Raw genomic sequence first — 25,151 nt, forward strand, 5'->3', positions numbered from 1 at the left:
CTCTGGAGCAGGCTTCCTATCTATGTGAAACAAAGTTCTTCCCTAACCCTATTCGGGTATAACCTGGACCAGCGGACGGGAATTCAGAAATCCACTGCTCATTTTCCAGGATTTCCTTAAACTGGATAATGCACGGAGTCTTTTCAGAAAAATGTATTCTGAATTTAGTAAATAATGTAGCCATTGTTAAATTTAGCTGAGTAAGGAGGTCAGTTATTCCCTAGATGCTAATAGGTAAATACTAGGTAAATCAATCTGCAGACTATTACTTGCCTAGCCAATAACCAGAAAGTGAACAAAGGCAGTAATCAAACCATGTACCATGTGTCAATGGGGTACCAGTGAGGTAAACACCTTAACCATTATGCCAACCTCAAAAGTAAAATTATCTATCATTAAAGAACATGGGTTTAGTATCTTAAGACTAGCAGCCCCCTCCTCATAGAAGTTGTACTATTTTTACATGGAAGAAGCAGTTATCCACTGGTACCACTCTCCACCTTGTCATACATTTCCCTTCAATTATTCCAGCAACACAACAGTCATAACATCGATGTAAAATGACCCTATCAGTTCGGTTGATACAAGCAAGTTCTGAGGTTGAAACCCCAGTGACTTCAATAAAATACCTTTATATGTCAAAGTTGCTGAAAAAGCATTCTGAGTCCAAATGCTATATAAATATGATGACATTCATTGCCACTGTTGCTACAGCTTACAATATGTTTGCAGTTTATTCTCAGTCCATATGCCATCACATTCCCATTGGAAGCCTTGACTTTTTAAGGTGTTTCTCTCAACTGAAATTACCTCTAGCAATGCTGACTAGTTAGGAGCATCTTCCAAAATGCCATCCTGAAATGAATGATTACAGTACATACTTAAAATATGCTGGAATGCATATGTAGAGAGAAACTGAATGGTAATGCAACTAAAGTTAAATAAATTCAATGAGGTTAAACATAACTAGAAAGTTGCATCACGTGTTTAAAAAATCAAAAACACCTTGGAAAGGGCTAATAAACAGCAGCAAAACTGCACCCTAGTGTAATGTATTTGACCCATACACTAACAGGATTTCACACACGCATATTAAATCACTTCTTTATGTATGTAGTAAACTGTGCAGCAAATACATCAAAGCAACCAGCAAATTAATAACGTGTTTAGAGTCATTGTGACACCCTCCAAAATATACTATTCCCGCTGAGTAACTTGATTAAATGAACTTTGTCTAATTATGATATTTAGGTGCAGATATGAGCAGTATAGTTGCAACCAGCCCACTCCCATTGGATATGCAAATGAGACGTCCATGGACCCTGCACTTGCCATTGTTACCTCAGTAACATCATCCATTTTGAAACCCACATTGTCACTGCCATGACATTGAAAGCAGTTTCTGCTGCACCTTAGGACCCCCTGCTGAAGAGAGAGGGGAGTTTTCCCAGTGTATTGGCCAAACTTCCTCTAGCTGTCTTTTCAGTACTCTCTGTGAAAAAAGGCTATAGTGTTAGTAGCATATACCGGGTCAGTAAAAAAAGTTCACATAACTTGGTATATTGAAACCTTGTTCAGATATTTTGCTTTAGACTTTGTATAAAATTGTTGAAGAAACCTTGAGCATGCCCAATACTCTGTTCATGTGAAGTGTTGGTCCATGCTTTTCTTCCAGTGATATATAGGTATCACTGTCCTGTTTTTTGCTAGATAAAATGTGCTTTTTTGTGACTTTCTTCCTTGAGGCTAACTATCCTACAAACATGTTTAAGCTATGCACTTAGTGTGTGATAAGTTTTATGCATCGCATGTTATTTACTCTGCTCTTTCTTTTTCTAGTTTGCACGTAAACAGGAATGGAAAGCTATTATTCCAAACTCCCAGTTAATAGTCATCCCTTATCCTCACAGTGATCCTCGCAGGTAAGGAATACAACTTTTTTGTCTTCTGTACTTTATGGAGGTAATTTCAGTATCATCATTCAGATGAGATGATGTTTTGGAAATTTCTGTTGTGACACAGCAAACAAAGTAAGTGCTACATATTCCTGAATGTAATGCACTTATTTAACAGTTGCAGGTAGGCACTGATACATTTTCTTTTTTATAAACTGTTATCTGTGTGTGTGCGCCGCATAACTTATAGATCTTTAGCTGGTAATCAGACAAAGCTTGAAATGAATTTGTAATCTTATAGACAGTGTTCCTTTGAATAGAACTTGATAGCATGCAGCTAGGTAACATGGTGTTAAGTAACCATCGGGGTTCCTGCAGCCATATTAAACTGTAATTCCATTAGTGCTCAGCTTGGCCATTTTCCTTGAATAGACTATGCAAGGACTTCTAACACTGATTGACTTAGTATAACAGAAATGTATAACTTTTCTATAACCTGTTATATTAGCTGTGGCACACAGATCTGTGAAGGATCTCCTGAATTTTATTGTTTAAATTAAATTTCACCAAATTGCTTGACATTACATTGTGCAGAAAAACTTGTAACATACCAGTTTATGGAGCTCTTAGAAGAAATGCGTATAGTAATGATCATGGTGGTCAGGCAGTTGTTTTTAGCTTGGGGATGTGTTGTGGCTTTCTGTGGGTAGTGGTGCAACACATACAAAGCTCACTTGTTTCTGTGTGACTGATCATGGTTTATGAAGCAATGGACCTTGTGTATGCGTACCATCTGCTAGTGTGCCAAAAAGTTTTATTTCTTTAAGAGTTTATTTTAAATTCATAATGAATTTTCCTCACTTCATTTATGGTGTCAACTTTGTTAGTGATTAAACTGAGATGGAAAGATGTCAGCTGAAAACAGATTGCTGCTGGGCTGCAAAATAAAGTTAATTTATTATTTTTTCTCTAGCATTATATGCATTTTTGATCTTTTGTCAGTATAGCAATAGTTTATCAAAATAATTATTTTATATGTATCTTGTGGAGCTCATCCTCTTTTCCTACTGTGTTTTTTTTGTGCCAGAATTCACAGCACAGATAGCCACTGGAAGCAATATTTTAACAAGTGTTTCAACAACAAGGTTGTGTCTTGTGTTACCATTTCAGTTTGTAGTACCTTGGAATATCCCAAGAGATTTTTTTAACATGTCAACTTGTACTCGTTGGCAAAAATTAGTTTTATAATAATGGAAACTTAGTTATCAGTATCTGAGCTTTTTTGAACTTATTGTCATTAAGGTCAGCTACTGTCAGGGAGATTTTTTTTCCCCCCAAAAACTACACTAGTGGCACACAAATATTAAGGGACTTGGTCATAGTTATGCTGCATGTATCACAAGGGGTTGGGATTCAACCCCTGATTTCCACTGTTCATTTAAACATTTGAAGCCTCCTTTTCCACATCTTTAAAATGTTAAAAGGGACGTAGGTAAGCTAAATACTTCTCAACGGCTGCAGAACGGGACATAAAGCAGCATGGCCTGATGCAATGACAGTTACTTTATATTGTTTAAAAACAGATGCATAAATGACTATATAAAATGCTACTGAAATAATGTCTACAGTATGCCATTCTGTAGAGTATGCATGTAGTCAGTTAATTTACCATTTTGATAAGTGAATTTGTGGACTGATTTGTGAGGATATGTTTCAGCAAAAAAACTGTGATCATAGGCAGTACTGTAAACCATTAAGTAATACAATTTATTTTACTTATTTAGTTTATTTTACATTTGTTAACTGGGAAAGTCTACTGGACACAGGTCCTTTTTTTAGTAGAGGCCCAGGGAGAAAATTTCCAGAAAGTGAACAAAACAAACAGTCAAAGACAGGTAATGTCTAGAACATATCTTAGCATGTCTAGAACAATAACAGTTGAAAATTTCAGCTAGACATTGATCAGATAATATATAAGGTTGAACATTGCAGACATAATAATACAATTAGAAATTAATACATCATTATAAGACACAGTAGTTAATGCATCATTATAAATTACAGTAGAGTTATAGGATGTGCACACATTAATTATGTCTCCTATCTAATAAAAGTATCAGGATGAGATTAAGACTAAGCTAGAGTCTCTAGAAAGATTGTTTAGACCAAGGTGGAAACATCAATACATTTTACTATATCTTATGAACAATATATAGTACCATTCAAGAGCCTAGGCCTATTGAAACTACTTGAGTTGTAAGAAGTAGTCAGGGAAGAGAAAGGGGTGGTGTAATGTGGTGGGAATGTTTATCCTGGTGTGTTACAGGAGCATAGCCAGTTATTACTGAGATGGGCTGTAAGTGAATGTGTGAAGTAAGGGGTAGTAGTTATATCACTAGGAAGAGTTTTCCAGATTTTTACCACGTACTTATAGAATAGCATGTCCCCTGCTGTATTATTTGTTTTAGTAACTTTGAGGAGAAATCTGTTACTGGAGGGAAGAGCTCTATTATCTATGTGATGGTGAAGTTAGTTTTGTAGTGCAGGGGTTTTATCCAGGTTGATAAAGAATTTTATGTGCTAGAGACAGTTGATTGTAATGTAACAGTTGGGGGAGTTCCAACCAGTTGAGCTGTGTTAAGGATGAGCAGTGGTGAGTTCTAAATGGGGAGTCTGAGGTGAATCTAGCTATTTTGTTATAGCAGCATTCAAGCTTTGCTAAGTCTGCTTTTCTAAGGTTGGTAAAATGGGTGAGGCATAGTATGGATGCTGCTGTTTGTTTGGAGAGGAATTGTCTATTTCTATACAGGGTACCTAGTTTTTTTTATGTACTTTCTTGCTGGTCTGAGAGATATGGATATCAAATCTCAGATTTTATCAATCTCTATGCCAAGGAGTTTGGTGTGTTCAGTGGGAGAGATAGAAGTGTTGTTGCTGCTGGAAGTGATGTTAAAGGGGGTAGCTAATGAGGTGAGCCTAGTTGGTTTAAAGAGCAGCAGCAGCTTGGTTTTAGCAGGGTTTAGTACGAGTTGGATATTGGAGAGCCACGCTTCTATTAAGAGGAAAGATTGTTGTCTTAATATATGGAGTTCCTGTAGTGAGGAAACTGCACAAATGAATGTAGAATCATCGACAAATTGTATGACAGATGCATTGGGAGTAGAGGTGTAGAGCTTGTTGGTATAAAGGGTGAAAAGAAGTGGACCAAGAGTGACTGGAAGAAGGGGTGAGAGTTCTTGCTGCCACAGTACTGCTTGTTGGTGGCCATCTAGATAACTTTGGAACCAGGATATGGAAGATTTAGTCAGTCCTAGTTCAGATAGCTCTTTGATAAGTATATCCTGTCTGATCATATCAAAGCCCTTTGAGAGGTCGAGAAAGGTAGCAGATACAAATTTACCATTGTTCCTATGTATGTTAACTATATTGGTGAATGACAGAAGAGCAGTGGTGATACTATGAAAGGAACGAAAACTGTGCTGAGTGTTTGACAGGGAGTTTATGTGAATGCAAGTAATCTATCATTTGAGAGTGTCTGCACTTTTCCAGGATTTTTGCTATAGGGGAAAAAATAGCTATCGGTCGGTAGTTAAGTTCTGTGGAGTTACCTCCTTTATGAAGTGGGATTATATGATATTTTCCAGATTTCGGGAACCATGGATTCTGACAGGGACCTATTAATGAGAATGGTTATAAGGTAGGCCACTGCATCTGCAGAAATTTTTAGAAATTCTGCTGGTAATTTGTCTGAGGCCAAAATAGTGGGTTTGAGTTTTTACCCGTTTGTGCCTAGTTATGCTAGTTTAAAAATATTTGTGGCATAACAGCTAATTGTAATGTTGCATTTGACATACACATTTCATGATATCCAGATAATGCAGTATACATAGTGTTGTCACAGTCATTCTCATCCATTCACTGCAGTGTTCAGATATAATTTATACATTTAACACTGATATATCAAGTATAGCATGTTGGGTAAGACGCTCCATTTGGATGTCTTCTTTCACAAGTACATAGATAACCTTTTGTCAGCCTGATATGGACACCATGTACCACATGGATTCTGCAAACAGGAAATGTTATATTTCTTCTGATCTTCTGGTAGCTTCTCTAATTTCTTCACAGCTGTGAGCATTTGTTTTGATATTTAATTATGTTAACCTGCTGTTGTAGTTTTCTCAATGACGTCTTCATTTTCACTCTGCTGCTGGATTTATAGCTGACCTACACAATTTTATCCAGTTTTGTTTTCACTGCTGCAGGTGTATTATATGTATTTTTGTGTGTATTTTCAGAAATTGAAGCTTTGTAAAACTCTCTTTCTGTTTTTTGTTGGCTCCCATATTTTTATAACTAGGTCATGAGTGAAAGGGCCCCCAGAAGCCCAGTCCACTCAGCTACTTAAAAAAATTAAAATAAATAAAAATTAATGTAAAGCGAGTTTGTGCTTTGTCAAAGGCATTTAGGTTCTGAGTGCATTCAGCACATACCTCTCAATTCCGTAGCAGAAAAAAATCTTGACAAAGCCAAAAATAACTTGGGGGGGGGGGGGGCACAAAATTAGGGACAGATGTTAAGTATTGCTCTTATAAACACAAAAATTTGTTAGAATAACATGTTTTGTGTTGGCATGTATCTTCTGAATGATATGAAGTGTGAAACTCAAATGTATGTCATTATTTAGTCACTTCAGTGCTCCTTGATTTGCCAAAGAACACAGACTTTGTGAGGAACAAACCAAGTATACAATGTAAAAATCTTGACATTCTACAAAAATCTATTGATGTTTGATTCAGCATGTAACTAATCATGTTTGAAGACGCATTACAGTACCTTCTGGACAGTGAATTTATCATGGTACTATACCGATCTTGCAGAGAGTAGTCTGCTGTGGAGATAGAGGCAGATATGGTGGTCTGTATCATGATGGCTTCTTAGGGTACCTAAACAGACAGTAAAAATAGGAACAAAAAACAGAGTTTATAAGGTTACAAATGGCATTACTTCTGAGTGGATGTTCAGCAGGTTGTTGACCAAAGTGGGAATTGGTATTACATGTAAGGTTCTAGGCAGATAGCTGTGCAGATTGTCAGCTGTGTACTGATGAGCAAATGTGAAAGGGTGCTGGAGGCTGCCGGTTGCAGTTGCAATGCACTTCTAAAAAGGGTTTCCGTGACCTTTCTACATGATTTAATCACTTGGCATATAAGGTTTTGATAGTGCTTCTTAATAAATTAATAAAATGTAGTTTTAATGGATAATATGGCCTATAAACAAGACTAATTGTGCCTTACCTCACATTAGCCTGATCTAACATTAAACAGTGCCAGTATGACCTCTTGGAAAGCAGACACTTGAAAGTAATTTCCTAGTTGCAATGGCAGACGGAGCCTTATTTTCTCTGCCTGCTTCTACTGTTAAGTTTCCTGATACACTGTGTATTTTCATATATGTCAGATCTGATTGGTTAGAGAGAGCCATAGTATTTTTTTTCATTTTAATCGTGTTGTAAAGTAAAACCCGCCCTTTCTTTTTCTGCTTTTGCTGATTTCTCTGCATTACTGGTTAAGTTTACCGTGCCTGTGATATAATGCAGTTTATATGCAGCATTAAGGCAAATTGCTGATATTTTCAATTTTATGTTTTGAAATGTGTTAATACCTGTCAAAGGGGAGTTTCTGTTGTCAGAGTTTATCACCCTAAGATAATGTAGCTCTGCTGTCATTGACAATTTTGATTACTGATTAGATGCAAAATGAAGGAAAACTAATATTGGTTATGATATCTTCATATTTTAGAATCCCTGTCTTCAGTCGGTGCTTTTATATGGCATTTGAGAGAAGAAGAAATTATTATTAATGGTATCTCATTTTTCCATATGACAGAAGAGCATAGTTTGAAATCATAACTGGGTGATTGTTGCCTTCTGCTTATTGTATGACAACAAACTAAAATGTGAGTGGTAGCTGTTTACTAAATGCAGCATTAGAGCAAGCCTACGCAATTCACTGGTTATCACCCCTATATTCTGCATTCTTTCCATTAAATCGTTTGCAACATATATTTTTTAGGTATTGCTTTGCGTGTTAACACTGAAAATTAGATACCTTAACATACTGTCCTTGTGTACATCTGTGTAGAAGAAATGGAATTTTTACAAGACCATCTCCTGCTGTCTTTTCAAATGAAATTGTGCTAAATAATATAGAATAAAATATCTGCTTCTGGCCCCAAGAAATTTGACAGCAAGGAGGGGTTTTTTTTCTTTTGTTTTATTGAGTTATGCATGTAGCAGTCAAATACTGATGCTTACAATGCAATGCTTTTTTTTTTTTGCTAGACCATATACAGAGTGGATACATTTTTAAGACTTAACTTCCGGCAGGACTGCTGGACCCTTGTAGTGTAGGACACAAATGGCATGTGCATGGGTGATTATTTATTTTCTTATATGATAACGCACTGTACTGACATGCAGTATTTAAGGTCAAGAAGTCATCATTTGAGATTGTTTTCCATTCATTTACTTGCTATGTAGGTTGAAGTAAGGATGAGTTCATGACAGAGCAGGCCAAGTGCTCCATCATTTGCATTAAAAATCCATGTCTGAAACTGGAATGAGAAGTGCTTTGCCTTTCTGGGACTAGCTGAGGTCATGTTACTCCACTTATGATTTATGCATGTTGTTTGCTTTCTTTCTTCACTCCTGTCACTGTATGTTGCAGCAGTCTTGGCACATTATACAGTTTATTTTACAGGCCCTACCTTTGTAGATGGTGGTATGGTCATCCTGCATATATAATGTGAAAGTTTCATGTAGCACCTTTTATTTAAAAAAAATCAAAGTGCTGATTCCAGGTAAAAGCAGCTGCTGCTGCAATGTATCTGGTTATAAATTATGTTTAGGGTACAGCATACTTTTTCTAGGGTTGTAGATAAACATGATAGCCATTAAAATGCTCTTTGAAGACGCTAATAATGAAGATCAAGCTGATTGCTATTTGTATGAACATGTGAACTGTGTATCTGATATGTATATTGGTTTCAGCTATATAGGTCAATGCCCTTTATATATAATTTAAAATCTTTAGGACTGAAATCAGCCTTGCAAACTAGGATGAGTAAAGTCTGTCTAACAAGAGAATAAGAATTACAGTTTACTGACTTTTTTGTTTTTTTACAGTTTAAGGGCATTTTTCATGTTTGTTTCCTTTTCAGTGTCAGATTCCTTTTGTTAGACTTTTCTGAGACACAGGGTCTTATTCACATTTTATACGTCTGCTGAGAGAAACATGAATTATTTTGCTTAAGTGAGTAGATAACCATAAAGATGACAACGTGTCTGTGGTGAGCGGCTTTCATGTGCATTTAAGTGTCGTTTTTAATATGTTTTTGAAAAAGCTCGGAAATAAGCTGCATTAGTGCATTAACTTAAAATGCCATGAAATGTTCTGACATCTTTAAACTGCTCTACACCAGTTGTATTGCTGTTTGCCGACCATAAAGAACATTGTAACTGAGTACTTCTGCAGTTGTAGCACTGCTAGTAATGACTGGTGAGCTGAACAGACAGCTTGCAAATCGCTCATCTTGACACCACCTGCTGTCTTTGGACTGCTGTGGTTTACATATTGATGTGACACCATAGCCCCATGTTCAGAAATGGGAAAAAGGTGGTGATGGATGGATGGATGCATGGAAGCACAGTAATGACTGCACTGTTTATATTCAGACTGCATTTGTTTGAGTTGCTCATGTAGGAGTTCCAGGAAGCTTCATGTCTGTATTTTTTTTGTGTTGACTGTTTATCTTGTCTTTTTGAGGTTGGCATGACGATACAGTCCGAGACTTATTTGGCTTTGAAGCTCCTGTCTGGCTGAACTGTTTCTTTTGCTTTACTGAAGATGTGTGATTCATAGTTGTTTCTCTGGGTGCTCTAGGAGCTGATGCTGATCCTTGATTTCAAACTGTTGATTCTATGCCTATTTCCAGGTTGCTGTGTTTTGTTGGACTGTTCCAGTGCAGCCTGCTGAGGATAATCTGAAGACTACAGCATCAGTGGAAAGGTTGAACTTTCACCGACCAAGATTTGAACTTAGTTTGTCTTATCAGTCAGTGTATGTGTTCTCTGGATTGTCATTTGGCCAGTGGCTTTTGAATTATTATATTTGTGTTGGAGTCTGGAATTTTTTGTTAACCATGTGGTCTTTCTGTCTGGTTGCTGAAGTTGTTCATAAGGCTTAAAAAGCAGACTGCACATTCTAAGCCCAAACATTATACACAAGGGTATCGTGGCTCTTCTTGGGCTGCATTATTTGAAACACTTTGTTTTACTGCCTGCATGGAACACTTCTGGTTTACAGTTGCAAAACACTATCTCAGTCTTGATACTGTACTGAACTCACATTTTTTGGGTTTGATTTTGTAATGGTACTGATGCGATAATAGGCATTGTTGAATCTCTTGCAAGATTATGTGGCAGGCTTATGGTCAAGTTTTTTTTAAAGCTGATTGTTGGGTTTTGGTACATAGTGCAGTGTTAGTGTGGGTTTAAATTCACCCTTCTCTGTTTTTTTTGTCTTTCTTTCCTGCTTCAGATTCCTAATTTTCTCCTGTTTATTCCTCAGACTTTGCATACTGATCGGTTTGCCTCTGGCTAGCTAAAGGGGTAGTAGTGGGGCACTTGATTTGGAGCTGTCCTATCAAAGGCAATGCCTTCTGGCTCTTTGCTAATTGAAGCTCTTGTCTCCCATTAATATAGGAGACTGTGATGGAAAAAAATCATAGGGCTGAAGTCAGAAACTTAGAGGGGCTGTGCAGGAATGAATGCATTGTATAAGCATGTAGCTGGTAAGGGGGAAAATCGTCATTTTAGGTTCTCTGTTTTGCAGATTATACAAGAAAATAAAACAGAAATATTTTTACTAGAATAGAGAGCACTGAATAAAAATGGATCTCTATTCTTAGAGCAGATCAGCTTCTAGGTTTGAATGGTAGTTATAGCATTAAACCTTTATTAAAATTGAGCACTTTAAGATGCTGATATTACTTTAAGTATTTAATTTGAATTAACATCATAAGACTGCCAAGTGATAAAAATACTTAAATGATGCATTTCTCTTGTTTTTTTTAATTGACCTGAAGAAGCACATCATGTGAAAGTTTGCCATGCTATATTTATTAATTTGTTTTAATTAAAACACTGAAAATACACTGCTGTGTTCTTTTAAGCTGCATTAGTTGCTGGTTGTTAGGAAGTAAGGTGACCCAGATTGGCTCAGAGGTGAAATATCACAGGGATAAGGGTCCTCCCTATCTCATGCCTTTATCTCAGCTGTTACAACACCCTCTTCAACTGAGTACTGCTGGGAGTTGTGTTATGTAATGGCCAGTAAGTCAAGAATAAGCTGATTATTGATCTGAATTCTTCCTTCCCATCTTAGTTCTGATGGTCAGAGATCACCAAAGCACACGAGATGTCACAACATTTTCTGTCTCACTGTGCTATGATGCAATCATGCAGTGACGTTGTGGTTTTATTCTTTAATGTCACCTGTCCATCTTTATTTCTGTCACCCTCGATTGTTTTCACGTCACTTTGCCTTGTAAATTCAACACTGATAATTTTCCTTCTAACATGCTGTGATCAAAATATCTTGGTTTCTGTCAAGCAGTCATATTTACAAGCTGGAGTCTTGTCCAAAGCTCTGTCAGGATCAAGTCATTCAACTGATGTTCTTTCCACCTAACCCTCAGAATGTCGCAGAACCCTTGCATCTGAAAGGCTTCATTTATCTCTCTGCTTCATGTTTGAGTGCCCAACTCTTAACACCAACACATTGCAACTGGGCAGACTAACGTTTTGAGCACTCTCAGCTTGATGTCTTTATTCAGACTGCTGCCTTCCCACATCTGGGTGAGGGAATCTGTTGCTTGCTGTAGCCACACCTAACCTAGCCTGAATTTCTTTCTTGCTGTCAACATCTTGGTTGATGCTGACACCTAAAGTAGTTAAGTGTTCAGTCAATCATGATGTGTTCCATGATCGTGTGTGTTGAAGGTTTCATTTTGTCATGTTACTGACATTCATTTTCTCTGTATTTATTTCAAAGGAATAGCCTCTTGAGACTTCATCTAATTTATCTACTAGCTGTTGTAAATCATGCGGTGATGTTGCACTGAAGACAGTATCATCAGCATATTGTAAGTTATTAGTATTCCTACTATTTATTTGAAATCCAGTTGTATCCAACTCATCCACAGAATTTTGCATTACTTTCTCATAATACAAGTTGAAACATAGAGCTGAAATTAGGCATCCTTGTCATAACTTGCTGTTTCACTTGAAACCATTCCGAAAGAACGTGATCTCTGATAGCTGAAATGAAACAGTACCCTTATACTTTAATGTATTCCTCATTTTGCAGTGATTCAGAGTCAGAAGCTTTATTGTAATCAGCAGCTGCCATATAGACAGGCTTACTGAATTCATTTGCTGTCTGCAGGATCATTCAGTGGTTAAACAGTAGGTTCGTAGTGCCAACACTTTTTCTGAATCCCACCTCTTTTTTTGCTTGCTGTCATTCTGCTGATGGTATAATGCACCTGAGAAGAACTCACATAGTGTTTTGCTGGCATGACTATTCATTGATACTGTACAGTGGTCAGCACTATCTGTTGCGCCTGGTCATTTTGGGATCAGTGCAAACACTAAGTAAAGTCAGTCCTTTGGCTATTGTCTTGTTTGCAGAGTCTTATTGCAGAGATTGGGTTAAGAAATCCACTGTGCTGTCATTTCCAGCCTTAATTAGCTCAGCAGGAAGGTTATCAGTACCATGTGTCATTCAACTGGGAAGCTAGGCATTATATCTGACTTACTTCTAATGGTTGAACTCAGATTCATCACAGAGACCTGGTAAGATAAATGCTGAATACCCTTCCTTGGGTCGTGCATGCCACCAGATTAATGTGTTATCTGCGGACGTAGGCAGGGAGCTCTGATGGGGAGTAGCTTTTTATCTGGCCTGGAGTTGGCGACCATTGTGGTTGGAGGATCAAGTGCCTTTAAGTATATCAAAGGGACAGAAGTGAATTGCAGATTTTTCCCTGTGTACCATATACAGGTTTCCCTCTGGATGTTTCTGCAGTTGTTTTCAGAACTCCTCATTGTCCTGGTTCATGAATCCCATACATAGTTTATTTTTTTGAAATTTTAATGCATGTGTTGATAACAAGACTTGCAAACTTGCTATAAAGCTGCTACTTTTATTGAAAACGCTTTAGTTTCCTTTGTGTAGTTTCTACTGCATCCCATAAATTTGGACAGTTAGTGAGTTTGATCTTCTAGCTTGGTCCTGAAGTGATGGAAACTGGCTCTTGCTCTTGTGGCTAACAACCAATGGGGGCTTTTTAAGCCTAGCCGTGCATCCCAAATCTCTAGTTTCACAGGTGTGTACTAGGCAAACCTATTCATCTCCAAGCTGAGTCTCCCACTGCTCAACTTTTCAAATGTTGGCATTCTAAGACTGTAAATGCACATATGTAAAGCCCGATCATCGATCTGTTGCTTGAGAGGCTCAGTGCAGGTGGTCCAGATGTGTTTGTAGTAGTGTGCAACAATGCTATTGTTAATTTGTTGGATCTGGGTATCCTAGTTCCTAGTTGGTGTTTGCACTAGGTCTTCTGCTCGACATGAACTTTGGTGACCATTAGTGGAGTCTACCAAAGATGGGGTGGGATGCTCCTTCTTGAAGATGAACTTACTTTGGATAAACTCTGCTCTTTGTACCAGTAAGGAATCTCGTGGAAGAAGGCACTTTTGTGTTTAGAGAGATCTGTGCTGCATCTGATCTTTCATTGTCACCACTGACACTCTTTAGGGTATTCAGAAGACTGTGCAGCTGTAGAGATTTTACCTCAAATAATTATAAGGATGCTGCATGATTTTTTTGCAGACAAGATTTCCAAGATACAATGCTGTTTTCACCAAGATTCATTATCTAAGAAAAGCGGTTTGTCAGAAATGGATGATACAGAGACCTGTGCTGGGCTAAATTTGCTTACATTAGCTGTGACAAGTTTGTAGATGTCATGTTAGCTATGTAGCTGACATATTGTGTCTTGGATCCTATTCTAATAAGGTTGATAAGATCTTGGCTCAATGTATGTCCATTTATTCTTCAAACTCTTAATGCTTCATTGAGGACCAGGGTCGTTTTATCTGCATTTAAACTGAAGCTGATCACTGCATTCCTCAAGTAGCTGTCTTTTGATGTAAAACTTTTGGAGAATTAGTACCGGTTTCAAAAGTTCCATTTATTAGAAAGGTGGTTCATCCCCTAGTATAATAAAATCAGACATTAAAAGCCTTTTTAAATCTATGATTGTCTTTAGATGCAGCACAGTACAGAGACAACCCTGATTGGGAGAAATCAGTGACATCTTTTCATCTTGGCTCTCCTTGATCTCTTGGCAGGTTTTGACTCTGGATCAGATCCTTATCAGCATTTGAAACTGTGCTGTAATTTATCAGGTATGGTTCTCTAATGATTTACCTCTTACTTCTCACAATCCACTCAGCAAGTGATATCCGGTTTAAATTAATTGGACTTTTCCTCACTGGATTGTGATTACCGAGACAAGTATTTTTCAGCTGTTTCTCTACTTTTGAATGATGAGAATGCATTTAAAATAGTTACACATGCAGATGTAAAGAAATGTGTGAGTTATGTCAACATGGTAATATTTGAACTTCAGGTTAATGGTGACATCAACCTTGATTTGTTTCATTTTCTAACTGTACCTTGTCCTTTGATACCTCATTTGTATGGCATCCCGAAAATACATAAGTCTATGGATAACCCACCAATGAGACCTATTGTCTCAGGTGGAGGCTGGATTACAGAACCGGTTTCAGTTTACTTGCACAAACAGTTACAACCACATCTACTTAATTGTAATACCATCCTGAAAGATACACATGATTTGTTATCTAAGTTACAGCAATGGTATACTAGAAATGAGCCTGATATAAAAACTAAAAGACATTATTTAGTTAGCTTGGATATCGTATCCTTATTTACCGTCATTCCTAATGATGCCGGACTTGAGCTTCTGAGGGAATTTTTAATAACACAACCTAACCCTGATTTCAAATCCATTGACAACATTTGCTGTCTTATGGATGTTGTTTTGAAAAATAATATTTTTATGTTTAACGAAACTTTATATTTACAGTTAACAGGAATAGCTATGGGTACCTCAGTGGCTAACACATACGCTAACCTAGTCCTTTACCAATGGGAACATAAACATCTGTATAGTAATAGGAATCTTTCTACCTATATTAGTTTTTATCAAAGATTTGTTGATGACTGTTTAATTGTTTGGAATGGTACACTTCATGATCTGGATGTTTTTGTTGACTATTTGTTGACTATTTGAACTCCACAACTGATTATTTGAAATTTAAAATGCAAGTTTCTGAAAATACTATGTGTTACTTAGATTTTAAAATCCAGCTGAATGATGGAATTCTTAGTACTTCTGTATATAAGAAGGAAGTTAGCTGTTGTAAATATTTACATTACAGTAATATGCACGCTCCACATATTTTCAGAAGTGTGGTAAAATCACAATTTATTAGGACAAGTAGGCTCAACACAGATGATGATGTATTCAAGTTACAACTGGATGATTTGATAGTGGAATTTACCTCAAGTGGCTATGATGCCCACCTACTTAAGTCAAGAATTGATATTTTAGAGGCTAGGAAGACTTATTTGAAACCTATCAGCTTTAATCAAGGGCAGGATATTTCGTTAACTATATCTCAGAAAAATAATAACAGCAATAAAGAGATGACTTCAGTTAGATATATGACTACTTTTAATAGAAGAAGTCACCTGGTTAAACAAATTATCTCAAGAAATTGGATAATTTTATTAGCTTCAGATGAAATGAAAGCTATTGTAGGTGATAAGCCATGCTTCTCTTATAGAAATATGAAGACTATCAAAAGCTTATTGTGTTATAAAGATTTTTATAAACCTAAGCCTATGACGTTGGCTATCAAGCATGGAACTTTTCAATGTTTTAACTGTATTGCCTGTGCACAGATGTTTGGTAATGGTAGTGACATTTTCACACACCCTAGCACTGGTCAAGTATTCAATTTTAAAATTTCAGCTACTTGTAACACTTCAGGTGTTATCTATTTGGCTACATGTAAATCCTGCACCTCGTTCTATGTAGGAAAAACTATTCGTAAGCTGAAAGATCGTGTTATTGATCATAATTCAGAAATCAGACGGTGTTGTGAAAATAATGCACTATATAAGCATATCAATATTAATGGCTCTGAACATTCTTTTAAGTTTAGAGTTATTGATTTTAATTGTCCTAGTGCCAGAGGTGGAGATTTGAATAATCGCCTTGAGACTAAGGAATTTGAATGGATTTTAAGACTAGCTGCTGATTCACATCCAGGAATTAACAGCAAAGTCAGTTTAAAACCAATTTTAACTAGATTACGTAATATTATTAATTGATTTTTTTTTTAAAGTTTTTTTAAAGTTTCTTTAAAGTTTTATTATGTTGTTTGCACTTTAAGATTTGTTCGTCACATGATTCTTGGCTGCTAATCATGTGACTTCTAGACCTGTATATAAGCTTCTAGTATGCAGACTTGATTGTATTAGTACAGAAGAAGGGTTCTGCCCGAAAGCTTTGCTTTGTTATTAAAGGTGGTTTTTCCTACAAGTTTGTGTTACTTGCTCCACGTTTTGCAGCTGGTTTTTTGGTGATTGTGATTACCTCCCAGGTTATTTCTGGTTCCTTTATTGTTCATGTTGTATACACTGCTGCTTAATGAAGGTTATTGCAAGGAGACATATTTTACCTCAGCTTTTCTCCAGAGTTTGTGCTGGTCTCTTCAGCTTTAGAAGGCTGCCTGCGCTTGATCCTAAACTGGACAGCTTGTAATCATTTAAAGTTCAACTGAGTTGAGACTAAGTTAAAGCTGGTGCATAACACAGTCTTTCCATCCCATGTTGCTCTGCCCTCTCCTTTAGATATATATGGAGAGCACCAGACAGAATTCATCTGTCATGATCAAGATCTGGGCATTGTTCTTGATGATGGGCTGTGACTGAAAGACCAGGTCTCAGCTATCACTAAGACATCTTTCATTTACAGCAAATAGTGTAGATCAAACACTGTATTTCATCAAATCTTGGGACATTATACTCTTGTTCTCTTGATTACTGTAGTGCTGTCTATCATGGGCTTTTGTTTGGTGATTTGGCCCCTGTGATGGCAACTGGAGTAAAGCTTCTAGAATGTTGTATCCGTTTTGCATATGTGAGCTAGTCATTTTCCATTTTAAGAATAATGGGTGGTGTTTTTCTGTTAAAAATGTACATACCTCATAATACGTTGTAGCTCCTAAACTCAAGTCATTTGGGTATGAAATGCTTAAAGGATTAACAGAATTTCTGTTGAACTTGTATTTTTTATGAATAAAAGTTACCTATCTGCTAAACTGACGGTGTAGCCTGACCAGCAAGTGCTACTGGATAACCATTATAATCTTTCGGCTGTTCCCATTAGGAGTCGCCACAGCGGATCATCTATTGCCATTTCTTCCTGTCCTCTGCATCTTGCTCTGTCACACCAACCACCTGCATGTCCACTCTCACCACATCCATAAACCTTATCTTAGGCCTTCCTCTTTTCCTGTTACCTGGTAGCTTCATCCTTAGCATCCTTTTCCCAATATACTCAGCATCCCTCTTAAGCACATGTCCAAACCAACGTAATCTTGCCTTTCTGGCTTTGTCTCCAAACCTTCCAACCTGGGCTGACCCTCTAATATACTTATTCCTAATCCTGTCCACCCTCATCACACCCAGTGCAAATCTTAACATCTTTAATTCTGCCACATCCAGCTCTAACTCCTGCCTTTTTGTCAATGCCACTGTGTCCAACCCATATAACATAGCTGGTCTCACTACCCTCTTGTAGACCTTCCCTTTCACTCTTACTGGTACTCGTCTGTCACAAATCACTAATCCTAACACTCTTCTCCACCCACTCCATCCTGCCTGTACTCTCTTCTTCATCTCTCTTCCAAACTCACCGTTACTCTGAACTGTTGATCCCAAGTATTTAAACTCATCCACCTTCGCCACCTCTACTCCTTGCATCCTCACAATTCTTCTGTCCTCCCTCTCATTCACACACATATATTCTGTCTTAGTCCTGCTGACCTTCATTCCTCTTCTCTCTAGAGCATATCTCCACCTCTCCAGGGTCTCCTCCACCTGTTCCCTACTCTCACTACAGATCACAATGTCATCTGCAAACATCATAGTCCACTGGGACTCCTGTCTGATCTTGTTTGTCAACCTGTCCATCACCATTGCAAATAAGAAAGGGCTGAGAGCTGATCCTTGATGTAAACCCACCTCTACCTTAAACGCATCCATCACTCAAACCGCAGACCTCACCGCTGTCACACTACCCTCGTACATATCCTGTACCACTCTACTTCTCTGACACTCCTGACTTCCTCATACAATACCACCACTCCTCTCTAGGCACCCTGTCATATGCTTTCTCTAAGTCTACAAAAACAGAATGCAACTCCTTCTGACCTTCTCTGTACTTCTCCATCAACACTCTCAGAGCAAACATCGCATCTGTAGTGCTCTTTCCCAGCATGAAACCATACTGCTGATCACTAATCACCATGTCCCTTCTTAACCTAACTTCCACTACTCTTTCCCATAACTTCATGCTGTGACTGATCAATTTAATCCCTCTGTAGTTACTACAGCTCTGCACATCACCCTTATTCTTAAAAATCGGTACCAAAACACTTATTCTCCATTCCTCAGGCATCCTCTCACTTTCCAAAATTTCATTAAACAATCTGGTTAAAAACTCCACTGCCATTTCACCTAAACACCTCCATGCTTCCACAGGTGTCATCTGGACCAACAGCCTTTCCATTCTTCATCCTCTTCATAGCTATCCTTACTTCCTCCTTGCTAATCCATTGCACTTCATGGTTCACTATCCCCACATCATCCAACCTTCTCTCCCTTTCATTCTATTCATTCATCAACCCCCCAAAGTACTCTTTCCATCTGCTCAACACACTCTCCTCGCTTGTAAGTGTGTTTCCCTGCTAACTATGCCAAACTACTTTGAGTCAATTAATAAGCTCAGGATACTGGGCTACTGCTGGATAACCACTGATGCATTTTGTGATGAGATGTCACAAGTGAGATATTCTCAATGAAATGAAAACAGGAAAAAAATAGCTTATGAAATTATGCCAAACTACTTTGAGTGAATTAATAAGCTCGGGGTTAAATTCTTTTAGAGATGAAAGTCATTTTACTTTGCAAAGTCCTCGTTTTACCATATTTAATGTATTCAACCCACAAAAAATCTTTATAACAATTGTGAAGTTTAACCCACCAGAGCTATATGACTTTTCAAAATCTTTTTCTGGCCTACCCGGAGTCAGATAGTCATACAATTTCATGTGGCAATCAAATTCGATAAAACAGCAGATGAAACCCAGGTAAATACACTTCTCTTATGCTATGGGCCATGAAATGGAGGAAATTCATACTTCATTTTCATTCACAGAGGACCAGAGTATTGCATATCAGTTAGTGATTAACAAACTCACTGATCATGTTATGCCAAAAAGAAATATGACACATGAAAGGGCAGCTTCCATCGATGCATACAAGCAAATAATGGATGGGTTGAAGCATTTGTAAGACAGCTGTATGAAGTCGCAAAATAATTTGGACTTAATGCCAGAAAAGATGAACAAATAAGAGCGAGAACTGTTACTGGGCTGGCTAATGTTGAAGTGTCCCAAAAGTTGCAGCCTAATTTAACTTTAGAAAAGGCAATACAAATCAACAAAGTGGCAAAACAAGTTAAAAGGCAAAAATGCTAATTTAAATTTATCTATGTATTTATTGACATTTGATTACTGGGAAAGTCCAACTGGATAACGGTCCATTTTTAGTGGAGTCCTGGGGAGAAAAGTGTCAATGTATACAGAATATTTTAAAAATAATAATTTTAGTCTTTAAAAATAATACAAAAACAAGTACAGTTTAAGTAATTATACCAAATTAGACATAATATGAAAACATTGGTTAAGAATAGATACACGTTATATGACACTGATTTAATAGAGAAATTTTAACTAGTTTATAGAGAAATTAAAGGTAGGTTAATACAATACAAACAGGAATTGCAATACAAAGTGAGAGAAGAACAGGCGTCTGCTATATTTAGAAAGAATGTCAGGGGGGAGAGAAATTGATAGAAGTAAGGAAGTGAGTGAAGAAAGGAGATGAAAGGTATGAATAGGTATTTGTCCACATTTAGGGGTATAGTTTATCCTGGTGTTGTGCAAGAATAGAGCCAGCTTTTAGCTAGAAAGTCTTTCAGACTGTTTTTGGGGGATGGGAGCCGAGGGTATTGACCTTCTGGATAGGGAGTATTGACCTTCTGGATAGATATAAGGAGTTTCAGGCCTTAGCAACATATTAGGAGAACAGACAATGCCCGGCAGATTTGATAGGTTTGCAGACGGGCAGGATTTTTTGGTCATTGGATTACAGTGACTGATTAGGAACATAGTTGTGTAGAATGTTTTTGGGTACTGGACAAGCAGATGAATTCTAGATAATTTGATAGGTGGTAAGAAACTGTGTATATGTTAGTTTATGGGGTAGTTCAAATCCATTTAGGGTTTTTAGTGCTGTACAGTGGTGGGTTCTGAAAGTGGTGTTTTATGCAAATTTAACAACTTTGTTATAGCATTGTTCGAGTTTTGATCTTTGTGATGCCTGCAGGTTAGCAAGGATGGAGGAGCATCTTAACGATGTGTGAGAAGGCAATAAGTAGTGGCAGGTGTAGCTTTAGTTGCTTCGGCGAGAACGTTTTTGGTGCTATAAAGCATCCCTAGTTTTTAATAAGTTTTTCTTGTGAAATTTTGATTATGCAGGTCAAATTTAAGATCATCTTCCACTATCATCCCTAATAATTTGCTATGAGAAGTGACATCAGTGGTTGTATTATCAAGAGACAGGACTTTAAATTTTGTTTTTTCATGTGAGAGGGATTTGGGGGGATATAGTTTTCTTTTAGGGTTTGGCATGAGTAATTAAACATGGTAAATCGTATATGCAAGGTGAAACACAAAGTTAACAAGTTTCATAACAGGCATAATTCTGGTCAAACTGAATGAATGTTTAAGAAGCATAGTGAGAGTAAGCCTGGCAAATGCATGAGTTGTGACTGTTACCCTAATGAGTCCAAGAAATGTACTGCACATGACAGAAAGTGTAAGAAATTTTGCTGTTGCTTGTAAAGCAAATCTTCTGAAAAATTAATCTAAAAATAATGTGCAGAAGGCATTTTTCCTGGATTCAGAGACTACTGTGTCTGACGCTAAGGCACTTTGACAAATTAAAATGCATGTTTGTGGAACTTCAAGTGAATTTCAAGAATGATACAGGGGCCAGTGTCACTGTGGTATTATGTGCTACATATTGGAGATTTTCAAGTTGTTCACAATTGCATGAAGGGAGAAACTGGAATTTTAAGTCCTGCATACAAGCTGAACTGCATTGATAGATGTATCCATGTTTGTGTGGAAGGAGGTACAAGTTTAATTTTAGGGTTTATGTGCTGGATGATCCATATTTAAATAAACTGCTAAGCAGAGCTGTGGTTTGTTCATAATGTGTACTAGGCTAGTGACCACCGGGGCCATTTTAAGCCTAGCCATGCATCCGAAATCTCTGAATAGTTTTTCATATGTGTGTACTAGGCTAAACTGAGATTCAAACACGCACATATTCGTGAAACATTTACATTGCCTGTTGCTTAATCATTTGAGCTAATGGACATTGCATGTGAAATGGGCTCAATTGACAGTAAATGAAGTAACTGTAGAGGTGTTTGGTGAAGCTGGCCTGCTTGATTGTGAACCAGAAAAGACTAAACTGAATGCTTTTCCATATGCTTTGATCACAAAATGCCATTTCCTTTGCTGTACAAAGTAGAGGAAGAGCTTAAGCGAATACAAAATGTTGGCATTACTGAAAGTGTGACTGAGCCAAATGAGTGATGTGTTCCCACTGGTTCCAATAATTAAAAAGAATTGTTTGAGTACATGTTCATTAAAAAAAAATCTCTGATGTAGTTGTGTGTGAAAGGTTCAAACTAGTTGTAGTAGAAGACAACTGCAAAGCTAGTTAATGCTAAAGTGTTTTTCATGCTTGATGCTTCCAGAGGATTCTGGCAGATACAGTGTCATTACCCTATGAGAAGGTTTTGTATTAAAAGGCTGCCATTTGGGATAACCTTGACACCTGAAATCTTTCAGTGTTCAATGACTAATTTACTCAGTGGGCCAGATGCTGGTGTTGACATTATGGATGGCATCCTAGTGTTTGGTCCAGGTAAGGACATGCATGAATGAAGGTTAGCGGCAGTATTGCAGACTATCAAAAACTTTGGTTTAAAGCTAAATCTAGGCAAACACTGTTTAGTAAAACATAGCTTCAGTACTTTGCACTCTGTAGTGCAAAACTAGGTGTAATTAAGGTCCAAGCAATAGCCAAATTAGAAAATCCACCTAGTGTGCCTGGGTCAAGACAAACCTAAACACGGTTAACTGTTAACAGTGCTTTATTCTGTAACAGACCTGTTATTGTATCATGGTCTTTGGGACATACTCAAGTCCATACATTCAGCAAAGTATTTTATTTTATTTATTTGTTTACCGGAGTAGTGCACTGATCAGTATTTATTTATGTATTTATCTTTGTGTACCAGGGCAGTGCACTGATCTGTATGTATGTATGTATGTATTTATTTATTTATTTATATTTGTGTACCGGGGTAGTGCACTGATCAGTATTTATTTATTTATTTATATTCGTGTACTGGGGTAGTGCACTGATCAGTATTTATTTATTTATATACATCTGTTTACAGAGGCAGTGCACTGATTAGTATTTATTTATTTATATTTGTTTACTGGGGTAGTACACTGATCAGTATTTATTTATATTTGTTAACAGAAGTAGTGCACTGATCAATATTTATTTATTTATATTTGTTTACCCGAGTAGTGCACTGATCAGTATTTATTTATTTATTTATTTATATTTGTTTACCCGAGTAGTGCACTAAGTATTTATTTATATTTGTATACTGGGGTAGTACACTGATCAGTATTTATTTATATTTGTTTACTGAGGTAGTGCACTGATTAATATTTATTTATTTATATTTGTTTGCCGGGGTAGTGTACTGATCAGTATTTATTTTATTTATTTATTTATATTTCTTTACCAGGGTAGTGCACTGATCAGTTTTTATTTATTTATATATATCTGTTTACCAGGGTAGTGCACTGATCAGTATTTATTTATTTATATTTGTTTACCGGGGTAGTGCACTGATCAGTATTTATTTTATTTATTTGTTTATATTTATTTACTGGGGTAGTGCACTGATCAGTATTTATTTATTTATATTTGTTTACTGGGGTAGTGCACTGATCAGTATTTATTTATTTATATTTGTGTACTGGAGTAGTGCACTGATCAATATTTATTTATTTATATTTCTTTACCAGGGTAGTACACTGATCAGTATTTATTTATTTATTCATATTTGTTTACTGGTGTAGTGCACAGATCAGTATTTTTTTATTTATATTTGTTTACCAGAGTAGTGCACTGATCAGTATTTATTTTTTTATATTTGTTTACCGGAGTAGTGCACTGATCAGTATTTATTTATTTATATTTGTTTACCAGGGTAGTGCACTGATCAATATTTATTTTTTTATATTTGTTTACCGGAGTAGTGCACTGATCAGTATTTATTTATTTATATTTGTTTACTCGAGTAGTGCACTGTTCTGTATTTATTTATTTATGTTTGTTTACCTGGGTAGTTCACTGATCAGTACTTATTTATTTATTTATATTTGTTTACCGGAGTAATGCACTGATCAATATTTATTTATATTTGTTTACCAGGGTAGTGCACTGATCAGTATTTATGTTTATTTATATTTGTGTACCTGGGTAGTGCACTGATCAGAATTTATTTATTTGTTTACCAAGGTAGTGCACTGATCAGTTTTTGTTTGTTTATATTTATTTACCGGGGTAGTGCACTGATCAGTTTTTATATATTTATTTATATTTGTTTACCACGGTAGTGCACTGATCAACATTTATTTATTTATTTATATTTGTATACCAGGGTAGTGCACTGATCTGTATTTGTTTATTTATTTATATTTGCTTACCAGGGTAGTGCACTGATCAGTATTTTATTTATTTATATTTGTGTACCAGGGTAGTGCACTGATCAGTATTTATTTATGTATTTATTTATATTTGTCTACTGGGGTAGTGCACTGATCAGCTTTTTATTTATTTATTTATATTTATTTACCGGGGTAGTGCACTGATCAGTATTTATTTATTTACTTATATTTGTATACCAGGGTTTGTGAGTAGTGTCTCAGATTGTGTGAAGAGTTTTTTTTTTTTTTCCATGAAGTCTAGGGGAGTAAATGTGTTGAGCTGGAGTAGTTTGTATCCTAAAGTAGGTTAAATCTTTGTATTATGAGTACTCATTTGGCTTTTTCTAGGGTGATACAGTGTTGCTCACAGAGAGGTGATTTTGTGACATATTGGCAAATGCTGTTAGAGATAGTTTGGAGTGTGGCAATGTTTTTCTTGGATGCAGACGCAAAAATTGGGAGCTCATATTCAAGTTAAGAAAGGAAAACTTCTTTGCTAGTTGTTACTTTGGCTAGTTGGGATAGAAAGTGGGATTTCTTTTGTCCAGAATAGGAGGGAGTTTGTTTTGTTTTTCACTTTGTGTGGAAATGGAAGTTTAATGACTGATCAAACCATAGCCCTATGTATTTGAAGGTGGAGGTTGTCTCTCTGGAATGGTTGTATAGGTCATATATAAAGAGTTAGGTGCTTGGTGAATTTTCTGTGGAGTTCCAAAAAGTTTCGTTTTGGTCTTGATGGGGTTGAGAAGTAGTTTATGGTTTATGAACCATTGGTGGAACTCATGTAAGTCTGAGTGGAGCTGGCATTGAATGTTGATGTGAGAGTGACCTAACTGATAAATGACCATGTAATCGGAATAAGAGCATATGTGGGAGAA

General features: G+C 36.8%; 1 protein-coding gene across 1 annotated transcript in view; it reads left to right on the top strand.

Annotated features, from left to right (window-relative positions):
- LOC122810136 (T-cell immunomodulatory protein-like) overlaps nt 1-25,151 on the top strand; it is a gene marked incomplete at its 5' end in the record, with an annotated part of 1,692,898 nt that overhangs the window by 1,600,439 nt on the left and 67,308 nt on the right. Inside the window, one exon of the mRNA XM_044081610.1 lies at nt 1,840-1,922. Coding sequence (XP_043937545.1) covers nt 1,840-1,922 — 83 coding nt within the window. The remainder of the gene's footprint in view (nt 1-1,839; nt 1,923-25,151) is intronic.

The sequence above is a fragment of the Protopterus annectens genome, chromosome 8.part1 (assembly GCF_019279795.1).
Source record: "Protopterus annectens isolate FY-2018-M chromosome 8.part1, PAN1.0, whole genome shotgun sequence".
NCBI lineage: Eukaryota > Metazoa > Chordata > Ceratodontiformes > Protopteridae > Protopterus > Protopterus annectens.